Source organism: Centroberyx affinis, unplaced genomic scaffold (genome assembly GCF_046629955.1).
Source record: "Centroberyx affinis isolate AG114_WGS23_722 - 3 ecotype Tasmania unplaced genomic scaffold, CSIRO-AGI_Caff_v1 ptg006025l_1, whole genome shotgun sequence".
Taxonomy (NCBI): domain Eukaryota; kingdom Metazoa; phylum Chordata; class Actinopteri; order Beryciformes; family Berycidae; genus Centroberyx; species Centroberyx affinis.
In genome coordinates, this window is record NW_027283064.1 from 256780 (window position 1) to 279501 (window position 22722).

Below are 22722 nucleotides of genomic sequence, written 5' to 3' on the forward strand. Positions count from 1 at the left end.
AGGTTTGGATTCAAGATTGGCCTTTAATGCAAACTGAAAATTATTATGAAACTGTTATATAAAAAAGGTGATCTGATGGGACACAGAACTCTTATTTAAATTAAACAAAAGAAAGATGTGGTCTTACCTCAGCTTGCTTCAGCTCTTCTTTGCACACATCTTCCAATGAGGCTTCCAGGAAGTTCATGGCGTAGCGCTCAATGGGAGTGAGCTGGAGGTAGGCAGAGAATATGGATTAACTTTGTATCGGCTTCATTACTGTACAGTCTATGTTGAGCTGTGCTAGCTCAGAGACCAGACATGGGTAGAATTATTATTTGAACTCAGTTGAATTACTGATCTTGCCTGGAAACTGGCAGTAAAATTAACCATTCACTGCAATTACAATTATTTCAACCATGGACAGAAACTTTATTAGCCTGCTAGCTGCAAACAGTACCTGTTTGCATAGGCAGCTACCAAATATTTGATTTGAGTTTCAAATCTTTATGTTCTATCCCAGATTTAAATTAATAATTCACCCACAAAATTGTACAATCACTCACCTGCTCCACCAGAGCAGCTATTTCCTGTTCGGCTTTAGATAGTTCCTCCACTTCCTCTTGTTCTCCTCCGTCGTCCAATGGGATGTTCTCATTGAACTCAGCCAGTTCTGCCACCTGCTCTGCTTTGGCCTGGGAGGCTGCTACTATGTCCTCCTCATCCTCTGCACGACACAGGGCCTGCAAGATTGGTTTCAAGATGATCAGGTTATCTGTATATCACCATGCTGATAACAAAAGCCTTGGTTGTTTTGATACGATTGCCTTAAACCTCAGTGAAAGCAGTCTGCAGTTCTTATAGATAGTATAGTATAGTATAATAGACCGGTCCAATTTGGTTAAAAATTAACATGTCCCCACAAACACTGCAATTAAACAAAATTGTGACCTATCACAGCATAATACCCCTCTACATTCTTTTCTTAAATGAGAAGGACAAAATTTTTACAAATGATTCCAATATACCTCAATAAAAACCATCAAAGCACATAACAACAAGGAGATCATCCACATTAGTCCTGTGACTTGCATAGTTCATTTTCAAAAGATGCTACAAAAACCAGTGTTTTTGGTCACCTTATCACCAAAAGGTATGGAGGTAGTAAGTAGATATAGACGTATATGCTCTACATAAGCATATGTGCTATGTGATGTGTCTGACCTGCTCCAGGATGGTGGTGCTCTGTTTGGTGGCCGACTCCTCCTCCTCAGCCTGGGGCACTGAGAGCTCCACTGCCACCTCTCTCTTCTCCCCGTCGTTCACATCAAACAGCTCTCGAATTGTTTGCTGAGGAACAAAGAGTGAAGATGAGACACATTCGACACAGAGGAGAGTGGTTTTGTGTACTTGACAAATTTCAAAATGATTAATGATATAAAAGCTCTGTGACGCCCTGTGAGACTACCTGTGATTAAGGGCTATACAAATAAACTTGAGAAGTGCTTAAAAAGTAATTGAGAACACCACAAAAGAAAGTCAAAGACTAGGTTTCACTGTGTTCCTTTGTATCATATACAAAAGGAACAAGCACAAGGGAAAAAAGGCCAGCATGATGTCTACCTCCAGGGGCAATTTGAGGAATATGACAGGGAATGGATAGTGGTTCATTGATTGAATACCAATCATAATCAGCCAATAAACGTTCTAAATTAGGTCATCGCTGATCAGCCAATCACCATTTCAACTGCCCAATCAAAAAAGGCAGTGAGGAGGCACTTCCTCTACCAGTGGCAATAGGTGAGTAAGCACGTCAGTCATCAAGCACACACACTTACATGTAATTACTGTGTTTGGATAAAACCTATGATTTACTTACACATGGACAGGCCACCTATATCATGCAGCCAGATGACAATCTGATAAACACAGGGCTATATTTGAATTATACTATTTATGCTTGCTCTGCACTTTTCCATGATGTGCCCTTGTTAGCAGAAAGTCTGGGTAAAATATTTTGCGATCACAGCGTTAGAAAAACAAATAAAAAACAGCAATTGAAATTGGCTCCAAAAAACCTGAGCAGTGCATCGGTCCCTAGGCACTTTTTTGCATGTGCTCCCCATCTTAATTATAGAATGCATGTATACCTGCGAACCACCCTGCTTGTTAAATTTGTGCAAATGCCCTCAGTAAACCCCTACCTCTTTGAAGAAGGCAGTGGTGAAATTTCCTCCTTCAATAGCCATATCTCCCAGCATCCTCTTCTGGTTGGCTTTCTTTAGAATATTCTCTTCCACCGTGCGCTCGCTGATCAGCCTGAAGAGGAGGAAGAACATTGATTGATTATTATGTTGTTTTATCACGTCAGCCCCTCTTTCTCTCACGACACGGCCCGCAGACGCCACAAAAGCATGATTGGGCTGGAGAGTAGTGAGGCGGAATTTGCAATCACGTAGCCTACCTCACATCTGTTCAAACGTAAACAAATCAAGCATGGAGCAGTTTGAGGAAAGACTGGACATCATGCTGTCATCTATCCCCAGAGGCGTTCCATTAAAAAACTCGCAGACAAAATCTTTGCAGTAATTTGACTTCATGTGGGCTAGGTTTCCAGACTGAAATTTGCCAATCTGATAAGCTTTCTGAAATCCTTGAACCCTTTTCTGTTACATGAGTAAAACATATTGTGCGAAAATATTTGCAATAAAGTATAAAATCCCACCTTTGTGTAGCTTCTCTCAATTGTTTTCATATGAATGTCTGAAACATGGCCACTAGCCTACTCTTCTACTACGCCTCTTCCCTGTGAGCTGTGAAACGTGAACCCCGATTTTATACTTTATTGCAAATATTTTCATACAATATGTATTACTCGCGTAATAGAAAAGGGTTAAAAGGATTTCAGAAAGCAATTACATGTCTTGTGCTATGTTCTGCACTACTATAAATGACTGGACTGTGTGCAACGTGTCCACAGACAACCGCACACACCATACGCGTGTGGAGGCGCGGGGCTATAAATAAGACTTAACATTTCATTGAGCCCAACCACTTTCATATCTGGTTAAGAAGATTCGACAGCAATGTGAGCAAAATCAGATTTTTGTGTGTCGTGACATGTTATGTAATGCATGCGGATGTAATCGGATGATTAAGGCTGCATTGAAAGTGACAAATTACAAAGAAAGGAGAAAAGAAAGAAGTTGCCTTGTTTCTATTCTTACCTGGATATTCTTACCTGTATATAGTGACTGTATACATGTAAAGTGTGTCTATTCCCTGTCCTTTTGTCCTTTTGCTTAGCCTGCGTTGATGTCTTGTTTTGTGTTGCCTATGTAAATGCGCTGTTGTGATCAGTGTAAATCAGAAGCGACACCAGCGAGGTCACAGTACCTGTAGATGTGGACGTCCCGGGTCTGGCCGATGCGGTGGCAGCGGTCCTGTGCCTGGGCGTCCATGGTTGGGTTCCAGTCGCTGTCGTAGAACACTACCGTGTCGGCTCCGGTCAGATTCACCCCTACACCTCCACTGCGGGTCGACAAGATGAAGCAGAAGATACGCCGATCCGCGTTGAAGCGCTCCATGAGGGCCTGAAGGAGGAAGGAAGGGGGAGAGAGCGAGATACGCAGAGAATAAGCCTCAGAGACAGTGAGTCTGCCGACCCCTAGTTCCCCTCATTTCTCCATCGATATAATAAGGATTTTTACTTCAGACTTTTTTTTGGTGTAATACTGTAGTGAAAGGCTTTTTGAAACAGTTTTGCCACTACCAAGTCAACTCCTATATCATTTTATAGCATTCTACTGTGTGACAACCTGAGATATCTTAGTGCTGCTTAGACAATACACTATTTCTATAGAGACAAGTCTGCAGCTCAGATAATAAATAAATAAATAAATAAATAAATAAAGGCAATAAGAGTACCAAGTCAGTTGTCCTTTTGTGACTAATCAAATCAATCACAAATTTTCTGCTGCAGTTTCACATCTGACTATGTGAAAATCCTGTCAGTGCCAACCTGTCTCTGCTCCACGCGGGTGCTGCCGTCCAGACGAAGGTAGATGTGTCCGTGGTAGTTGAGGAACTGCTCCAGCACATCCAGCATACGTGTCATCTGAGTGAAGATCAGCACCCGGTGGCCTCCCGTCTTCAGCTTCCGCAGCAGGGTGTGGAGTGTCTGCAGCTTACCTACACACACACACACACACACACACACGAGTATACCAGTACATGAGCTTAGTCACACCAAGAATTAGTAATTAGTAAGCAATAGTTCATGTCCTAGCTGGGATCTGATTTGCTGTTTATACACATCTTCTTATCCCATTGACAAATGTCTCTGTATACATGAAAAATAGTCTATTATTGGCAACATTACCATGGAAACAGAGCTTATGCACACCGAGAACAGGATCAGATGTATTCCAGGCTTCATCATTCTGGTTAATATTATTATACAATAATATTATGTAATTATTATTTGCATGTTTCCATAATCAGGATTAGAGGTTAAACTTGTAATTAAGATATGGTGATTATATGAGCTGAATCAAAAACTGAAAATTTGGATGTCATGGAGAAATAAAGGCATATTTATCTTCACGCAAACAGACTGAAATTTCTGAGATATTTTTACTGTACTGACCTTTTCTATAATACATTGTTTCTTTAATAAGGTGATTCACAGGTTCTCTCAGACAAGACTAGATAAAGTGGCTAACAAGAGAAGAGGCCCAATTAATTCACTAACACTTTATATATACACGTCACTTTATAAATATAGGGGGAAGTTTCATTCCAAAATGAGATATCTACCATTTGAAAACTTCCCCCAACTCTGATAAAATGATTGCTGGTTCACTATGAAATATTAATTCAGGTATTACCTAGTTGATACCTTTGTATCTAAGAGGATATAAATCTCTACGTTTTTGAAATATTGAGCAGTGATCATCAAGTGGAAATACAGCATTTTGGAATTAAACCTTTGTACAATAAGCACTTCTGCCTCTCAGACCTTTTTTTTGAGTTCACTTGTCCTTTAAGAACACCACACAGTTGCTGTGGAATTTATAATTTTCCTATATTTTGTGATTTAGAGATTAGTAGTTTAATGTGAGCCATTTATCCGAGTCTCATCCAGAGTGACTTCAAGTAAGCACAGCTGTAGAATAAGCTCTTAGATCTTCACCATCTTGACAACTTACCACAATCATACTGTATGAGCCTCAGGTCGGGGAAGTGGGTCCTCATGTTACACTGGATACGGTGCAGGCTGCCTGTGAGCGGAGCGAGCTCAGCCGACAGCATGGAGGAGAAGACGGCCTGCTTGTGGCTCAGAGAGGGAGGAGGGTGGCAGCAGTGCATGGAGATGGTAGGAGCCTCCACTGGTGGTATCACAAATGTAAACCTGAAATGTGATAGAGAAACACACAGCACCATTTATTGAGCAATATTACTGAGCAAAGATTAATAAAAGGAAACAAAGCTGTATTATTGTGAATATTTACATTTACAATAGGCATTTTCACACACATATATCTAAATCTTTTTTAGGATCATACGACAACACACACTCTCAGTGTGTGCAGTTCACGGTCTTAAACCATGTTGGAAACAACTGGCATCGCGTTGTATTGCCAGTGATGTACTCTGTATGTCGATCAAGCAATCAGATGACTAGCCGATTCATCTGAGTCATCTGCCTACCTGTCTATGGTGTCACTGAGCAGCTCCAGCCTCTCCTCAGTGCTGTGGATGGCCTCTCTCAGGGTGCGGCTCTGAAGCCAGTGGTCAGCTGTGTTTAGCGACTGTGACGGCAGGCAGCTGCTGTGGCCCGACCGGCCCCACTCTCCCAGGGAGCTCAGGGGGGCCGGCGAGGGATGGGAACCGGGGAGAAAAGTCAGGAAGTCCAGAACCTCCTGGCCATACATAGGCTTTGCCCCGCAGTGACGCTCGTTGACTCGAATGATGAAGTCCAGTCGGCTGTCACGTTGCTGCTTATGGCTGTCTGCCAGCCACGACTGGTGGGGAAGAGGGATATGACAGTCAGGTAAAAAATTTGGCTACTGATGGTGAAAACTGGACAAAATAGCAGTGATTATGTTTCAAATATCTGTAGAAGTATGAGTTAGATTTAGGTGTCTTGCAAATGATGAGTCCAATTACTAGGCTGTTAACGTGTGGCAAGATATATCAAGCACACCTTAAATATGTGAAAATGCAACTACTCTGAAGTATAAATATAGTATTTTTAACCAGGTGTGTTGATGACATTATGAGTATAAAGAGAACCAGAATGCTCACCATGTAGAAAGGAGAGCGAGGAGGTGGGCGAGGTGCTGCCCTGGGTCGAGGGTGAGTTTTTGCACCTGTACTGGACCCCGACTTGGGAGGCGCTGCCGTTTGACTGGTGCTGCTATCATCATGTGGTGCTCCCGAAGACTTGCATGAAGAGGAGGAGGAAGTCACACGAACTGGAGCTGAGGAGAGGATAGAGCGCAAACAGAGCAGGAAAAACAGGCCTGTTGTGAACAACTTGATTCCACAATACAACTGGTCATGGATTTGCATCAGAGCTGGATTCAATTCAGCTAATTCAGGGAGCGAATTTTCTTCAAAATTCAAACTTTTGGCTGTCAGATCCAACAAATTAAGGAATAATGATGAATGACTGTTCTATTATTAGCAGATGAATTGCAGCTTCTAGATGCTGAATCGCTTAAATTGTAAATAAATTGACTACAGCCCTGATTGGTACACAGGAACTTTCTCCTAAGTTTTGTACCTTGCCATTATGTCTGGGGCAAATAGTATTTGTACATACCTTTTGACATTTGTTCTAACCTGTTTGGAGTACCAGATGGGTGGGCATCAGTATCAGCATTCATTTGGTGTCAGATAGGTTGTCAACCACAGAAAGTATTAAATAGACTAAACTGACTTTCAGACACGCCCCTGTTGTCTAAACTTTCATGCACTGAAATGTATCATCTTACATGACACTGCACACATCTAGTACTCAAAGCAGGTTAAAACATTAGGGGGAAAATCATTTGCAAAAACTGTTTGACCCAGTTCTATTTGCCTGCATACATACAGCCTTGTGAATTATAGCTCAGAGCGAAACATCTTATTCAGGCTCATACTCTCACCTGGCTGCTCTGCACTTGATGTCAGAGGCTGCACTACTTTCAGTACAGGGCGAGGGGTCTGGGGCTGACTTGGGGTTGAGCTAGGGATTCTGGGGGGAGCTATAGTGTAGTGGGCAGTGGCAGGACCAGGGGTGCGCTGGGGAATTTGCGGTGGAGCAGGGTTTCGGACAGGGGGTGTGTTGGCGTGGTGGTGCGGGGAAGGGGATGTCTGTGGAGCGACACGAGGGGAAGGGGCCACTGCCAGAGTGGGCACAGGCCCGCCCTCCTTGCCTGCTGTCTGACGCACAACGATCTTCACGATCCCAGGGCTGCTCACCATGGAAGGGGGCACTGAGGAAAAATAAAGGAGGAGGAATATTAACTGTGAGGAACAGGGCTGCTTCCCAGGGTGCACACACACAAGGTTTTAACCAGATATATTAGCACAAATTAGGCCATCACAAACAAATTTAAAAGATGTGATTGAAATCTGATTTTTTGACAGAGGCTCTCAGAGGAGCCTGACCTCAAAAAACAAGGGGGCAGCAAATTTGTTATGTAATTAATGCAAGCAAGTACTATGCACATAACCCAAGTTAACAAATACAAATCAGCAAGGAAACCAAGCAAGCCAGAGACAGACAGCAAGACTGAGAGCAGACCTGGTAAAAAGGAAAAAAAACTGAAACTGGTTTCAAATATTTCAATTAATTGAGGAGGTTTTGATCTAACACTGCAAAGTCTTAAACTCAAAAGAAGACATATGCCTTGCAGATTAAATTAAGATAAACCAAACACTCCTCATGATTTTTGGATTTGTATATTTGAAACAAAACAGGGACAGTTTTGTCCAGGTCTGTTTGCGAGGCAGCACGCGAGAGAGAGGGAGAAACCTTGCGAGGAGGCATTGTGAGGCAGCTGAGTCCCAGAGGGAGCTGGAGAGGAGGTGTTAACAGGGTGTGTGTTGGCTGCGCTGAGGACAGCCACCTGGGCAGGCTGGCTGATCAGGTGGTGCTGTCCCCCGCTGGACACCAGGTGCATCACATTACCTGTGGGGAGAGGGTGAGAGTCAGTCACACAGGCACTCAGGCACTCAGACAAATACTTTCCCCAGTTTCTCAGTAATCACATCACAGAATCACAGAAGTTATACCTAATTGTTTACAATGACTTCAATCATTCCGTAATTGCGATATTCATTATCACTTAATCTTGTGATCATGATTATTTGTCTTGATTTCAGGAACCAAAATGAATTTATTGCACTTTTATACCTTTTTCACAGTCTAACTTATATTCTTAATAATATATAAATAAATAATACAAAATACTTTGGGGTGCAGCTACAACTTGCCAAAGCCAAGCCAAAGTATCTCCAAATGACAGACAATGATCCACTTTTAGAAACTAAAACGTTGTTTTCACATTTAGACTTGGGAAAAGGATTTTCCTCTTTAACGATGGGCCAATCCAATCTTTTCCACTTTGCTCATCACTACATTTTTCCAAAGATGGTCTAGGTTTGGTGAGACATCTCTCTTCCTTTCCCCTTGGAGCTGCCTACTTAAATCTTAAATTTCATTTTGGTCACGTTGTGTATTCAAAGGTTGTGATTGGTCGCGTGTAATCAAAGTGCTTGATATACGACACTGGGACTTTATTGAAAATCTAACAAACACTTCCACGATTAATCATGGAAAGAAAATAAAATTGAACATATAGAATAAAAAAAAGGTCATCAAATCTCACAGTGTATGAGAGGGTGATGTGACATGACACAAAAATAAACATTCCATTCATTCCTTCATCGTCCAACAATAAGTACAAGATGTCTCTAACACTAACCTTGAACTGGACGTGGAGGAGCTACTGGGACTTGGTGGATCTGTGCTCCAGACAGAGTCAGCTTGTTGCCCTGAAGCTGGAAGGTGACGGGTTTACTACCCTGACATGTCGACACAGGTCGTCCCGCCAAAGAAGCAAGCTGGGCTATGCTCACTACCTCGCCAGCTGAGGAAGGCAGAAGGAAAAATCATGTGGATTAGAAACATTACTAAACTCAGTCTTGTACAAATACGGTCAAGCCTTGGTTCATGGGTTGATGACAATCCTGTCTTCGCGACAGTGTAACCATGCTTGCAAGCTTCAAGCTTGCTTAAAAGTGTGGGGCTGGGTGCTGAAGGTTGGTACTTTTTTTGTCATCGACCGAATCAGATCGGTATTACTGTGTACCAAAGCATGTTGAAGTAAAAGGTGACAACTTTCAATATACACACACACACACACACACACACACACACAACACAAACTTGCACAGCGCTGAAATGACTTGTTGCAGGTGACCGTCTCTGTTTTTAGCATTCTAGCCAATGCTAGTTAAAACAGAGCTTGCACCGATTTAAGTAGACATTTTTCTAGCTTCATTGCTTAGCCTAGCCCGACAAATCAGACCCATGGAATACACAAGCTATCATAGGGCGTGGCATCTACGCATTGGCTAATCACAAAATGCCAAAAAACGACAGCTTATAGTTACTTTGACTTACCAGGATGTTGTGTGTGGGTCTGGTCTCTCTCCCCGCAATTTATTTGTGATGATGTAAAAACAATTAAGTATGGAAAAAAGTGTCTCTGTACTAAGATCTTTCCCCAGTGTAAACATATCTTGCACATGGAAGCTGAACCTCAAACTAAAAGCCCCCCATACGCTGCGCTTGCTTGCAAACTAGTCCCTACAATAAAAAGTTGATTGCCTCATGAAAGGTACTGAAAAAGTATTAATTTAGCACCGGTGTCGAAATCAAGGTCCCAGAACCGGTAACAAAAAGGATGACAAAGGTGCGTGTGCGTGTGCGTGTGCGTGTGCGTGTGCGTGTGCGTGTGCGTGTGCGTGTGCGTGTGCGTGTGCGTGTGCGTGTGCATGTGCTTCCCTAGTAGCTGAATGGATATTTTTATCAAATAACAGCTACCACTGAATTAGTAAAATACTGACACAGACTGGACAGACTGGCAACTCTCCTTTAAGGCGGGGGCTATTAACTTTTTCAGCCGAGATAAAAGGGAGAAATTTAGCCTCTCAAACTGGGACCAAAGCTCATTAAAACATGTTGCTACTCTTGCCATGTGGACAGCCACCGGCAATAGGCCCAAGACCTATTTTGGGTCCCAAAATAGGTCATTTGGTCAATATGCCATTTGGTGGCTGCTTTTATCCAAAGTGCCTTACAGTACCAAGACCAGAGGGATATTACAAGAACAAGATTACCCAGTCAATTAGTTAACTGTGAAAAACAACTATGTAATTCTTCTGTAAGATTTTAATGTTTTTTAGGGATATCCTGTAGTCTGATCAGACAATCTCATCATCACTTATTACTTCATGACAACTTTAAGAGTGATCCACAAAAAGCACAAAAATGAATGAACCAATCAAAGAGGAAGTTGTACTTACAGGGCAACCTAGCCTGCATATCCGGACTGAGTAAAACCCTCTGTGGCATGATGGTGCTGGGGGGCGGACTCGGATGAGCCGGTACACTGGGTGTGCAGGGAACACTGGGATGCCGTACAGTCAGCACCGGCTTGGGGCCACTGGACCTCACTGCAGTTTGAGCAGTAGGATGCATGGGAGGGCGAGGAGGGGGCGTGGGTGCCACTGAACACACCACTGAAGGAGGGGGGAGAGGGAGTAGGAGAGAGAGATGAGAACGAATAAGAGCTTGGGGTCATGAAAAGATAGATAATGTTTGATCCAACTGTGCCAAAGGTTTCGGTGAGGATTGCCAAATTGGATGTGAAATCAGGAACTATGGCAATATCTACAGAAGTTTGTTTTTAAATATATGCTGAATTGTTTATGCCTTGAAAAAGATCTGCAGTTAGAAACCGACTTTATGAGAGAAAATCAATTTCTGCCTCCCGGACTCTCTTTGTCATGTTTTTGTTTAAAAGAAGGGTTTTACTTACCTTGTTGAACTATGGGAGCAGGAGTTGGGGTGACGTCAGTTACCATTGGGGGTTTGGGAGTCTGAGCCGCAGGGGGCACGGGGCAGGTGGGTTTGTTCATCAGCAGAACCGGTCGACTATCACCTTTAGGAGGTGGCTGGAACATCCTGACAGATACACAGACACGTACTCAAATATTACATTACAAAACGAATCGCATACAAATATTACACTTATCAAACATGTGGTTTCATCACCCACCGACTTGCACTAGCATTGCTGAGAAAATACTAACAGGAGGCAAAAACAAAAATACCATTGCAAACCTTTTTTAATATCTTAAGAGGAGGCTTTGTTTGTGATCAAGACATAAGCCTGTGAAAACGCTGCACCTTACCATTGAAGAATACAACATTAAAACATTTAGGGGGGTGGCAGTAGCTTAAGAGACAGACACTCTGCACTCTACTCTTCCTTCCCTGAACTACTAGGTGCCCTTTAGCAAGGCACTTAACCCCTAGTTGCTCCAGCGGGACGGTAGAAGACTGGTTGTACAGGAACGCTCCCAGAGGTGAATATGTGTAACTGAACTAATCTGAGGCGTGATGATGCATGCTCAGCCATATGCTTCCTTGTATAAATTCCAGTTACAAAAACCATACAAGACTAAGTAGCTGGATTGTTTACCTGTTGACCTTCATGCGGACTGGTTTGGGCCGTGGAGCGGGTTCAGGGGACTCCACGATCTCCTGGATGAGTTGGCGGCTGACCTTGTGACGGGGCAGGAAGATGTCTGCCTGGTACCGGGACACGCGACCCTCCAGACCAGCCAGGTCAAACATGGACAGGTCACAGCGCTGAAGACACAAAAACAAAGAGCATTTTGTTTAAGTTTTCGTTCAGCAGAAAATCCTGTCTTGTATTGGATCTCATCTTCAGAGTGATTGGCTTGAACAGAAAACATCAGAACAAGACACAGGAGTGAACAAATCCTCAATTTATGAGGAAGAAGATCCTTTTGTACATGTATTCCATGGCACCTTTCTTATTACATGATAAAAAAGAAAGCATTTTGTTGTTTGACGGTTACTCTTTTATTACTTCAACAAATAACATAGTAGTCAATCATTTGTCAAACTATAAATAAGATCCATTATCAGTGATTTCCACAAGCAACTGACTAGGCAGCCGACGGGGGTCATGCTCCTCGGGGGACATTTTTGATAATCAAGCTTTACTTTGGTGTCTATTCAAGCATTCTGACACCTTCATTCCATTCAAAACACACATCTTAATTATCAAGTATTTTAATGCGTTTATCTCAAAAACATTATCGTTTCTTTTCCAGTTTGGACTTGAAGTGTTCAGTATATAAGACATCCCTCAACAGGTATTACCACTCATGTTCACCTAATATCCGCGTGTTGGGCGACTTTGCATATCTCCGTCATGTTACTGTCTAGCATACAACTTTAAAAACACGAGAAGCTTGGTACATTCTGTCACTTTTGTTTTCAAACCAGGAAACTGTCGGACTGGACCAAGTGCAACCGTCTCCTGCGCTGGCAGAGCACCAAACCGATTATGGAGATAGGCAAGTCTGTCTGATGTAGAACTACAAGGCTCCTGACATCAATACAGTGATCAGATTGAGGTGAGTATCCCGCATTAAAAACAAAAATTACCATTAAAAAGGAGCTGCCTGGAAAGGCATCAGTATTCAGCTATCTAGCTGGCAGTCGCTTGTGGAAAACACTGAAGATTTTCAGTGCCTTAATCTTGGGCAGACTGTCCTAATACTACAGTTGTGTTTGACTTCACCATGAAAACAGTTCATAGTTCATACTAATGCATAATAGCCTACATAAAATACAGGCCCAAAGCAAATACTTCAGAATAAATTAATCTTAAAATATATTTTGTAAGAAGTTAAAAATGTAAGCCATCAATAGTATTGTTGGAGATGACTGCAGGCAGGCAGGTGCTCTGCCCGCCTGAATAACCTACAAATTACGGTGGATTGATATTTTGAATGGGAAGTGATCAGCAGATCATTGAGGCGATGTAGGCGTATGTTTTGGTCATCTTAAATACACACACACACACAATATCACCGCCCCCTTTTTTTCTTGCGGTTCTACAGTGACCTCATAGAGTCTACCGCCTCTCTGAAATCCAAATGACGGAAATCGGTTGTGGTGACAGAAACCTTCATCTCTGTTCACTGTAGCAGTTGGAAATTTGATAGCTAGTCCGCCGGGCTTTGATGTGATGAAATCTGGTTGCCCGGGCAGAAAATATGAATGTCCCAGATGTCTGCACTACAAATTTGTTTACCCCTAAAGACAGCAACACAGGCAGACAAAAACACAACTGGCCATATTTGTTAAGGGAATCAGTGTAAACGTGCTTATTTATTGGCCAATGATGTATGCTGTTTACTAGGTCTAGAAACTGTTTCTAGATTCTTTATCAGAATTCCCTCTTTGTGATACTTGATGAACTCTGTCCAATCTGTAGTATTCATCCTCCTCATATAAAAAAAAAAAAAAGTATTCATCCTCATCCAACTATGCTAACCCTGAAAGGACATTATTTTCAATGTCAAATTTTGAATGAGAAAATATTTTCATCAAATTTTCATGAAAACCTCTTTTTCATTAATTCATCCCAGGTCCTGCCACTCTACAAAAGCAGTATTCTTTTCACTGCCAGCAGAGTAACTCCAGCACCAAGACAGTCTCTCTTTTTTTCTAGTTTAAGGACAGACTTGTTTGTATTCATACATTCGGAGTGTCCAACTGCCTAAGATCATAGGAAACACATATGTGAATTCTGTTTCAGGCTGGATTTTCCCTCTAACTGACCAAAGGTAAAGTTCCCCTTATGTGTCCCCTTAATGCTGACCTTCAAAGGAGAGACCTCCAGGGCGTCCTGCACCAGGGAGGCTGTGTGGAAAACAATGGGCTGGGTGATGAAGGCTGAGTGGATGGGCCGGGGGTCGAACAGGTTGGGGTGGTTGCACACTTTGCGGAGCTGCATCAGGATGTTAATCACAGACATGAAGTGTCCACTGGCCAACGTTTCCCGGGTCCTGTGAATCAGAGACAGAAGGTGAGGATGGAGAAAGAAGCCGGTAATAAGAATAAAGTAGTAATAAAGTTTAACATGTTCAAAATGGCAGCAAACAGTTTAGTTGTGCAGTGACTCAGACCATTGCTGAATTAAATCATATGTCCGAATCTTTCTTTTGAACACAATCGTTGTATAACTTACGAGGCCTGTGCCATGAAGTCGTCGTAGAGGAATCGCTGTCTCTTGGAGAGGCGGCAGCGCACCACATGCTCATATTTCTTGGGCATCTGCTTCTCCACGTCAATCTTGATCCTCCTGAGCAGGAAGGGCCTGAGCACCTTGTGCAGCCTCTTGACCAGGCCCTCGTTGTACTCCTGACTGCCCTCGATCATTCCCGTCAGCGGGTTGGAGAACCACTCCTTGAACTCACGGTGGGACTGGAAGACGTGGGGCATGAGGAAGTGCATCAGGGACCACAGCTCCATCAGGCTGTTCTGGAGAGGGGTTCCTGTCAGCAGCAGTCGTCTGTGGCTGTAACGGGAGAGGCCAGAATAGAGTTTAGGTAACTACGCCAAGATTTAGATCATTAGACTTCTAGATAAATGAGGAAAAGACAAGGTGGTGTTCACATAAGTAATTGTATCTCCTGATTAGTAAGTATTTTCAGTCTACTGAATTTCAAAATGGTTTCGTACAAAATGTTTTTCTCCAAGATCCATATACTTGAAATGACAGAATGCTTTACATTTTTCTAAATTTGAGTGAGTAGATACTGGGTAAATACCATCTATATAATGGTAGTGTACAAAGGCTCCGATAATGCTGCATTTTAAGTTGTAAAAGATCTGGATCATGAGAAACAATGCGAGACCAAACACATAACAGTGTTTGGGCTTCAGAGCAGTGTGACTTTAGCATCTGAAACTGTCATGTCCTGAGTATATGTAATGTATGCTGCATAGATGTCAGCATGCCAATTCTGTCAGTATAACAGGGTGGGAACATTACCTTTGGCCACCAGCCAACTGCTAATAAATTATGACTGTTGATGGCAAGTTAGACTAAGGAAGAGATCAGAGTTATGAGTGTGCGGCTCCTCCCTACTTTTGAAGTTAGACTTCTCTACCAGCCACTCTGATATGTACGAACCATTTCTTTCCATTCTTTTCCAGCTCTTTTCCATTCTAAAACTATATATGGGGCTATAGGGGACACAGCCCAAGACAACTAGCTGTACACATGGCTAACAATTAATGACGGCACCTCTTCATCAGCTGAATGCACACTGACATTTCCTGATGAGCAAGAGCTTACAGATTAGATACGGAATGGCAGCCATGAATATGTATTCCCACCCTGCCCAGAAGCACTATTCATAGAGACAGAAGACTTTTTTCATGAAGCGCTACTAGGGGCGATTTGCTTCACGATCACATTGGCCTTTGGCTATGGTGCCTATTTGACTGAGCCTATTCCTTTTTTCCCCATGATCATCTCTGTCCATTGGGTTATGGCATAAGATGACGTGACCATTTTTGTCACAAATATACCCAAAATTGAAATTACAACACTTGGAAATTAACTATATTTTAAAACTTCTTTAGAGCAAGCATGGCAACCCCAAACATCAATCTGACAATATTTACACAAAAACTGTTTTTTTAACTGGCCAAAATTAAATCCCCCTTCCTGAGGCTTCCTGTCTTCCACAAGCGCCAGCTGTTGGCCAGATGATCCAGCCAGTCTGTTACGAAAACGAAAATGAAACTTGTGTGTCTATGCTCCAAACTGCGTCATGTGTTTGTAACGGTGTGTGCTAGACAGTAACTTGACACCTTTCAGTTATCAGATGTGTGAAATTTTGCAGCACTAAAATACGTGGTGAATATGACCGCAATGCCACTCACAGAGAATGGAGAATATCCAGAATATAAAACTGCAGTGTATTTTACAGCATTATGGTTTGGCGTTTTTAAATGGTGCTCCTTAACATTTTTTGGGTGTACCTAAATTATTCCTGATGTTTGTTACTTGGTAGCACTGGTGCTCCCAACCTCCAAAGTTAATTTAGAGCCCTCTCCAGCCTGTGTATGTCTGTTCAGAAGCATTTGAGGAGACAGACACCCAGCTGTACAGACCTGTTGAAGTTGAGCAGGCTCTGCCAGCGCTGGGACTTGAAGTTCTTGATGTTCTGGGCCTCGTCTAGGATCAGGTACCGCCATGACTTGCGTCGGAACGCCTGGTGATCCTGCAGCACCAACTTGTAGGACGTGATGCACACATGGAATGCATTCGGCTTGGTCCAGCCCTAAAAATAAGATGTGGTACAAAAGTTATGCCCTGTAATTTTTTTTTTTTTTTTTTAAATAGTGGATTTGGTTTTTCACCATTTTTGCTACTTCAAGAAACAAGCTGTTACCACATCTGTCATAGATAACATAAATAAAAAAAAAATATCTTGTGATATTCAAGTAATGGTTTGTATAAGGGTTATCATCAGGAAGTTCAGGAACAAAACAAAGCAGGAAAACAGCAACTTCCCACTAGAAATTGAGCTATGTATCCAAAAAAAATGAAAAAGCGGGGAATAAATAAATCAATAAATCAATCAACCACACCTGTTATGTTATACTTATCGAGCTCAAACATTCCAAATCAATCTACTTGTTACCTGTCTCTTTAGCTTCCTCTCCTTTTGGCTGCCAAAGTAGGTGAGGATTTTGAACCCAGGACACCAGCGCTTCAGCTCCATCTCCCAATTCAACATCACACTGGTGGGGACGATGATGAGGTGAGGCCCCCAGTTACCTGAACATAACAGGTTAATTGACAATCTATCAGGAGTCGAACTCACAGAAGGAAGAGGTGCCATTTGCACCACAAAATGAAGATCACTATGAACCAAAATGCAAAAGGTATAGTTTACCATTTATTTTACCATACCATTGAACTGGTGTATGGATTAATTGTACCGAAATCGTAATGAGCCATCTCTTATCTTACCTTTTTCACAGGCGAGGTGAGCTAGCAGAGCGATGGTCTGGATGGTCTTGCCCAGACCCATCTCATCAGCCAGAATGCCATTGAGCTTTTTCTCGTACATAGTGACCAGCCAGTCCAGGCCGATGTGCTGGTACTCTCGTAGCGTACCATGGAGCAGGAAGGGGATGGGCGTCTTGACCTGTTGTCAGACAATAGGTGAGAAAATTACGTTTCAAACTTGCATAGAGGATTAGTGTTTAGCCTACTTCAGCTCGCCCGAGGAGTTCCAGCTAGCCCTCTCATTAGCCTCTTTTAAATCACTTCTTAAACTTAAACACTTCTTTTTTAAAGTGGTGTCTTTGTGATGTTTTATTTATATTGAATTTTTATTCATTCCTTTATGAATGCTCCGAATTGTTTCATCTTCTCCTGCTTGTGTTTATTCTCCTTTCCTTTTATTCTCTCATTCCTCTGTTGCATTGCTATTTCATTCCTTTGCTGTTCTTTTATCTGTAAAGCAGCTTTGAACACTGTTTTGAAAAGTGCTATAAAAATAAATATTATTATTACTACTTTTTATACTTATTAATACATATCTTTTGCACATCAACACACAAAAGTAAATTAAGGCATAGTTTCTTTTCTAATTTTGGTGGGTCACCTCATAGTAAGAGTAGCAATAAGTTGGGTAGAAAACGTTTTAAGAACTCCCAAATTAAGGCATTTGAGGCAAAAATTAAATATTCCTCTGATGTCTGAGACCGACCTTAGTCGTGGCCAAAGTGTAGCCTTTGGGCTGCAGGCTCTCTGCAGTAGCAGCAATATGGCTGATCTCCTTCTTCGGCCGTGAGCTAGCGGAGGGCGGGCTGTGGTCTCCCTCCTTCAGCAGCACCTCCATCCCCTCATCTCCACAGTCATCATCGTCATCATCCTCCTCTTCCTCACTCTCCTCTTCGTCCTTTTCACTGTCATCATCCTCTTCACTGTCTTCTGGTGAATCTGAAAGCAACACATATGAAAGCAGGATTAATTTTAGGGCCCAGTCTTTGATGTAAATGCATTAAAAAAAAATGGTAACCCTCTCACCAGAGAGCAATTCAATTCTGTTAGAAGACTAAAATACTGCTTGGCTTGTCGGTAGAGGCCAGATAAACAATTTACAGCAGATTATTTGGATTCTCTCAGTTGGTTTATACCTGAGGAGGAAGTGTTGCTTTCTACATCGCTCTCATCTTCCTCAGTCTCCTCCTCCTCGTCCCCAGACGCCTCAGATTCAGAGCTTGCTTTGGAGACAGATGCAGAGGGCTCCTCGAAGTCTGAGGTATACGCTCCTTTGTACTTCTCCAGCAGCTCCTCAATACTCATATCGCCTAAGTGTGGAGTGGAGACATGTCAGGGTTTAGCTTTTTACTCCTCATGTGTTTGTAAACAGGGCACTGCTTGAAAGGAGGGAAATGCTTATTCACACACAGCTAATTGGCACATACACAACACATAGCTACAGCATTAAAACACCAATAAAGTAACAAAAACACAACAAGAGCAGCTCTGCAAAAAAATCATAATGACGCTTGAGAAATATTTCCACTTTTTCCATGTACACCTCCATAAAAATGAGCTGCCCTAGGGATCTGCTATTATAATGATTTCAGGTTGTGTTCCCCAGCACTATATATCAAGAATTTCAAACAGGCAAAATTGCCTCTTAGAAGGTAGTACCCTAGACACAGAATTAAGTAATATACAACACTTTCTAAATAAAATTGAGTGATGCTGACTACAGGACCACAAAGCAGGACAAATTGGAAGCAGACAGTATGTAAATTCCTTTAAACGAATGTCTAATAAAAAAAACATGAAGCTGTTTCACCGAGACGAAAGGTTACTTTACTTAAACAACTTCAAATCAATAAATAGATGGAACAACAAGAAGTCACTCAACAGGAACAAGTATGCGGTCCATTTCATTTATGAATGTAAAAATAGCATGAGGCTACCTTCTTTGGCCAAGTCATCCAGTTCCTCTGCGTGATCTACGTTCCCCTCTACTTTCTCCTGGGCGTCTATGGTGTCCTCCTCATCCTCAGCTGAAAACAGGGAAGAAGGAGAAAACAAATGCTAAATCATTAATGGACTTTCATGGACTCGCACGCCAAGATGTCCTAAGCACCAAGCTGCTGTCCCAACCAAATATTTTAGATCAGGCGGTTCACAGAGAACAATGGTGTGGTATTTTTACCTCTATTTCCAAAATGTGTATAGGGAAGGTGTACTTTCAGTAAAATCTAGTCAAAATCAAACAGTGTGTTTCTGTTCCAAAAAAACTGCAAACTAAAACATTGCTGTGGCCAAGCTTACCATCCTCTTCATTGGCAGTGAATTCCCCATCTTCCTCCTCCACTGAGGAGGAGGTCTCGTCGGAGCAGTCTCCGTCTGAGTCAGATTCCTAAAGAATCCAATGATTCAGTGAAATGTAAACATCTGTGGTCTGTACAATATCAAAAGTACTGAGTGGTTATTTGTATCTTACAAACGTAAAACCATTTAGATTTATTGTTGATAATCATTACACTTACTTGAATTACCAACTTGAATTACCATCATGAAATACCAGTCATAGTAATAGGCCTAGTACTGGCCCAAATTCTATGCAAGCCATAACAGTAACCTGCCATCTCATGTAAAGCTGAATATAAAAGGATGGTTTTAAAGCCATTTAAAGCCCCACTACTGGCTTTGTGTTTATATATTCACTGGACTGAAGACATTTTTTCACCCTCAAATGGATTAGCTAAACATATATTTGGGCTACGAAAAGTTTGTTTACATCTATAATATTTGTAAAAACAAAAGTTTTACAAAAAAGTAAAACCGGCTGGTATTTTTTAATTATTATTATAACATTTTGTACTTATGTTCTGTGTATTGTGTTCTTTGAGAATCTATGTGAATATACCTAGAAGTTATCTGGGCAGATAATTTCTGGCCTGGGGATTTAAGACTGCCTGATCGGTTGTTTAATATTGGTGAGTGTTTGAAGGTGCAGAGCAGTTGGTATGAACAGGAAACTGAACCCTGTAGTCATATATATTTGTAAGAACAATAAACTGAAATCAAATCAGTGGTATTCCACTTTAAGACAGCTATCCCAGCCCAGTCAGTTTGTGTACGCCCACAGTACCTGTGGGCGTTTGAGGGTGCTGAGCAACTGGTCCAGGGGCAGCATGCCCTCCTCCTTCAGCAGCTCGATTTCCCTCCGATGGCTCTCAGCGTCATTGCCCTCCTGCTGCTCCTCCACCTCGATGGTCTCTTCATCGTCCTCCTCCTCACACGGAGGCTCAAAGTCTCTGTCTGCATAGGGAAAAAAACATCTTTATGTTTTGAAAAAGACTTGGGTCACTTTGCGACTTCGTTGTGACTAAATACAATAGAAACGTCTTGTCTTTGCGACAAATTCACTAAAAACAAAAAGAGATGGAAGATTGTCTAGATTGATAGGGTTTATTAGGGACCGCAAGACGGCTCAACCTTCAGATATAAATCTTCTTCAATGCTAATAAAGGCTTCACCCCTTTTGGCCTCAGGAAGGCATATTTTAGGGAAATGACTGAAGTCTGGGTTTAGATTTCAATGACAAAAAGCCATAATAGCTAAGCAGAGTGTTGCTGCACTTCAGCACCATGAGCCACTTGGCAGATAATAAATTGAAGGTGGGACCAGACTCCTGATACACAGCGGTGAAGCAGTGCCAAGTCCTCCCTTCGTCTGGCTAAGCAAACCCTTGCACCAAAGTAACTGTTTACCTCCATGGCTTTTGGAACCAACAGCCATGGGTAACATGGGCAGCAGGGTAGCCCGACAGGTTTGGCCAGTCTCAGGCCTAACAGCTGCTAAAAAGTGGCGCAAAGAAATTTCCATTGACAAAGAAAAATCCCATTGACTAACACTTGACTCAAGATCATCTTAGCTGAGCAAAGACACATTTGAGAAACACAGCCAAGATGATCAGGGAAGATTAGTATGAAAATGTATCACTGTACCAAAAGGAGCGATTCTATGGAAGACACAGTAACCTTGACGTTAATAAAAGAGCCCTTGGTTTACATAAGACATTTACCTCTATGGAAGCTTAAAGAGACTCTTTGTCACTGGTGTGTAGCTATGACAACGTCCTTGTCTGAACCACTGATTCAGCTCTGAAAGCAATCTCAATATTATAACAAAGAGACAGTAAGCCCCATTATAATCCATGGAGTAGGTTTTAGAAAAAAAAGAAACTTCTCACCATCTTCATCAACGGTAGATGGGAGAGATTTTTTGGGAGGCGAAGCTACAGTTTCGGCGGGCCTGGTGGGTGCGAGGGACTGGCTGAGGAGGTCAGAGTATTTCTCCGTCTGGCCAACAATGAAGTCCAGCTGAAGGTCCAAGGCCTTCTTCCTCTTTTCCTCCAGTCTAGACTGCTGCTTGTACTGCACCACCTTTGTGAACAAAACATAAAACACAAAACTTAACACTGGGTTTTACATTTCTATATAGCCTACATCAGAGATGCATTCCTTTAAATATTCTCACAAATTCACATAAATTCCATAACAGTATTATCTAATTTCTCTTGGTGAACAGACATCTCAATCTGGGTCAGTGTAAATACTTTTTTTCCTGTTAGTCTGAAAAGTATGTCTTATTTCTATTTTAAAAAAAGAACAAATACAATCAAAGACAGACCACAATCCTTTCACTTTCCTAGGCTGAATATTCAACCAGAGTGGTTTGTTTGCCAGATTTAGTGAGTCATCTGTACCTTCTCAACGCTGCTCCAGAAGGCCCGGACTTCTTTTGCAATGGAAGAGGCAACTCTCCTGATTTTAGCATGCTCGTCTCTCTTGGCCTTTTCTTCTTTTTGCCTCAGCTCTTCATGGTGTCTCATCACCATCCGCACCACCTAAAACACATATCGATTGTTCTATGCAATTCCACACAAATAGACTGGCAATAACACACATCCGGACCATGTATAGATTATCAGAAAATATGTGTATATGTCAGTGTTTTAACTACTTTATCACAAGATATATGTGAAAGACAAATTGGCCTGTCCTACCTTTCTAGCCACCCCTCTCTTCCACCGCCTCTCCTGGGCGAAGTCAGCAGAGAGCCATTGCATTTCCTCACACAGGTAGTCCCAGTGAACTTTGGGTCGCACCGGCTCTGTCAGGCGGGTCAGGCGCTTCATAGACCAGAAGCCCTCTCGCTTCAGTGCCTGGGAACGATGCTCTATGTCTGCTTCCTATGGGACACAATGGACAAACAACTCAAAGGATTCAATTCAAGGTGCTTCACACAAAAGATTTAAGAAGTTGGCACGCTAGAGCAATGTTTCTGAAATTATGGGTCAGGATCCCATTGAGCTGCAGTTCTACATCTGGTAGATCTGCAAATAATAAGAGTAGTAATGTGTTTTCATGAATCTTTAACCCAGCTGTGGCTCTATAGCACAGATTAAAAATCATAAGAATTTAAAAAAGAATCAAAGGATAATTCCAGTTATTTTCAACCTGGGCCTTATTTTCCTAGTTTTTGCCATAATGGTGATAAATTCTGATCC

The 22722-nt window shown here is 42.1% G+C and overlaps 1 protein-coding gene across 1 annotated transcript in view; it reads right to left on the minus strand.

Moving 5' to 3' along the window:
- The window catches only part of srcap (Snf2-related CREBBP activator protein), a 37774-nt gene that overhangs the window by 6766 nt on the left and 8286 nt on the right, over positions 1 to 22722 (minus strand). The window contains exons 6-32 of the mRNA XM_071511986.1: positions 22219 to 22404; positions 21919 to 22059; positions 21403 to 21595; positions 20299 to 20468; positions 19476 to 19563; positions 19115 to 19204; positions 18314 to 18487; positions 17884 to 18116; positions 17139 to 17316; positions 16807 to 16943; positions 16274 to 16443; positions 14337 to 14666; positions 13968 to 14154; positions 11748 to 11917; positions 11082 to 11227; positions 10567 to 10782; positions 8961 to 9125; positions 7137 to 7466; positions 6289 to 6464; positions 5692 to 6005; positions 5190 to 5392; positions 4001 to 4170; positions 3376 to 3572; positions 2184 to 2298; positions 1204 to 1329; positions 546 to 722; positions 128 to 211 (exon numbers count right to left, since the gene is read on the minus strand). Coding sequence (XP_071368087.1) covers positions 128 to 211; positions 546 to 722; positions 1204 to 1329; positions 2184 to 2298; positions 3376 to 3572; positions 4001 to 4170; positions 5190 to 5392; positions 5692 to 6005; positions 6289 to 6464; positions 7137 to 7466; positions 8961 to 9125; positions 10567 to 10782; positions 11082 to 11227; positions 11748 to 11917; positions 13968 to 14154; positions 14337 to 14666; positions 16274 to 16443; positions 16807 to 16943; positions 17139 to 17316; positions 17884 to 18116; positions 18314 to 18487; positions 19115 to 19204; positions 19476 to 19563; positions 20299 to 20468; positions 21403 to 21595; positions 21919 to 22059; positions 22219 to 22404 — 4866 coding nt within the window. The remainder of the gene's footprint in view (positions 1 to 127; positions 212 to 545; positions 723 to 1203; positions 1330 to 2183; positions 2299 to 3375; positions 3573 to 4000; positions 4171 to 5189; positions 5393 to 5691; positions 6006 to 6288; positions 6465 to 7136; positions 7467 to 8960; positions 9126 to 10566; positions 10783 to 11081; positions 11228 to 11747; positions 11918 to 13967; positions 14155 to 14336; positions 14667 to 16273; positions 16444 to 16806; positions 16944 to 17138; positions 17317 to 17883; positions 18117 to 18313; positions 18488 to 19114; positions 19205 to 19475; positions 19564 to 20298; positions 20469 to 21402; positions 21596 to 21918; positions 22060 to 22218; positions 22405 to 22722) is intronic.